The sequence below is a fragment of the Entamoeba dispar genome, genomic scaffold (assembly GCF_000209125.1).
Source record: "Entamoeba dispar SAW760 scf_1105229458881 genomic scaffold, whole genome shotgun sequence".
Taxonomy (NCBI): Eukaryota; Evosea; order Mastigamoebida; family Endamoebidae; genus Entamoeba; species Entamoeba dispar.
This window is the reverse complement of record NW_001853414.1, coordinates 19,061-20,961: the sequence shown is the minus strand read 5'-3', so window position 1 is coordinate 20,961 and position 1,901 is coordinate 19,061. Positions and strand designations below refer to the sequence as shown.

At 23.1% G+C, this 1,901-nt stretch overlaps 1 protein-coding gene across 1 annotated transcript in view, besides 4 other annotated features; it reads left to right on the top strand.

Moving 5' to 3' along the window:
• Window positions 1-45: 45 nt before the first annotated feature.
• Window positions 46-166: a microsatellite.
• Window positions 167-174: 8 nt separating this feature from the next.
• Window positions 175-496: a repeat region.
• Window positions 497-506: 10 nt separating this feature from the next.
• Window positions 507-584: a sequence feature (AT_rich).
• A 477-nt stretch (window positions 585-1,061) lies between these two features.
• Window positions 1,062-1,104: a sequence feature (AT_rich).
• A 118-nt stretch (window positions 1,105-1,222) lies between these two features.
• EDI_022010 (uncharacterized protein) overlaps window positions 1,223-1,901 on the top strand; it is a gene marked incomplete at both ends in the record, with an annotated part of 802 nt that continues 123 nt past the window's right edge. The window contains 2 exons of the mRNA XM_001733228.1: window positions 1,223-1,642; window positions 1,728-1,901. The exon at window positions 1,728-1,901 is cut by the window's right edge and continues 123 nt beyond it. Of these exons, the coding sequence (XP_001733280.1) occupies window positions 1,223-1,642; window positions 1,728-1,901 (594 nt within the window). The remainder of the gene's footprint in view (window positions 1,643-1,727) is intronic.

Here is a 1,901-nt window from a genome sequence, read left to right as displayed (position 1 = left end):
AATATCAATACATCAATATGATAAAGAAATCCAACAAAGAAGTCGAGAAACAAATATGATAATAAATACATAACAGCAATGATAACATCAACAACGAATATGAAAAAAACCACAAGAATGAAAAATAAAGAAAAAAGAATAAGAAGAAATGAATTTAAATAATAAACAAGCAATAAGAAATAAAATACATGAAAAAAAAAAGAAATAAAATAAAGAAAATAAATAAGAATGATAAAATAAACAAGTAATAATTTCAGTAAATAGTTTAATAAATGCAGAGAGAATTAAATTAATAAAAAAAATTAAATGAAATTAACAACATAAAATAAGTCAAAGTGATGTGACTAAAAACATTATGGATACCATACAACACTGTTTCTATTACATTTAACTAGACTCTTTAGAAGTAATAGAAAATAGCAAAGAGATGGGAACACTCTCTCCTGAGCAATAAACAATAGAGAACAACTCTATTAATACTTAATTAACTTTTTTTATTGAAAGAGTTTTAATTAAAAAGTTTTTTTTAAATAATTTTCAAATTTTGAAATCAAGAATTATTTTTCAAAAATTAATTATTAATTGTATCTCTCATTTGTTTAATGATAATAGGTCCACATTAACAGTTTTAAGTTGTTTTAATGTATTCAGATATTACCTATTATAACTTATCTATTTGTGTTAGTTAATTGTTTAACCATCTATTCATCAAGTCTGGATATCATTTTTCTTATCTTAATCTGATATTTATTTCAGAGAATGAATTTCTTATTATTTTATTAGTAAATGAGACAAATCTATTATTTTTTTAATAATAACAATACATGACTATACTTTAACACTTATTCTCAAAACCACAATTTCATTTTTTCAACTCTTTTCCCTTTGTGACACATTAAATTGCACAACATATATCAAATTAAAAAAGGCAGTTTTTTCTTTTATTAAACATAGGATTTGACCAGTTTTGTTAGAGACTGGATTAAAAGGGGATTTTTATTTTCTCTTTTATTAATTCCTTTTTATTGAGATTTTGTTTAGAGTTTTTGATTATTCATCAGAAAAAATAAATTTAAAAATATGAAAAGACAAATTTAAAAAAAAGTAATCAAAATGGGTAAAAAAAAGAGAAATCTATTATTTTCCAACAAAAAGAAATCCTATAAATTTCTTTTCGTCCTAAAAAACTAAAAATGATTAAAAAACTATCAATCATTTTATCATGTTACCAAAGGTATTTGAAAAGGGGTCCCGACTCTTAAAAGTTGACACTGAAGTTCCTGTAACTAGTGAATATAAACAACCAAGTGAGTCTTATCGTAAAAATGTTATTTCAATATTATCTGAAATGAAAAATTTAGTTGGGAAACTAAAAGAATCAATTAACTGTATTCAGTTGATAAATAATGAATTAGCTACAATGTATTCTTCAGGAAATTCAATTATTCAGAGTGAAGTAAAATCATTTGTTGACTCAACAGAAGGATTGTCAATGAAATCATTACCAATACTTGAAAATGAAATCGAATGTTGTGAGATATATTACAAAGATTTACCTAAGAAGTTTTCTCGTTATAGGAATAGTAATTATCAAGACTATTATGAACAAAGATTTGATGTTATAGATCCATGTATTCTTCTCGTTTGTATTTTGTATTTTGTTTATTATATTTTTACAGTATTTTTAAAGTGTTTTTATTATTAAACTGAAACTAATGCTTAAAAAGTATATGAAACTTGTTATTGGTTTAACTGGAGAGAAAATTGGTTTATTTAAAAAGTTGTTATATGATGCTGTTCAAGATGGTCTTTCTATTCCTAAATCATACACATTATTAGCATCATTTAAGTCTATATGTGAGAATAGAGTTGGTAGCTTATATTTAGAAAAATGTCTAAAG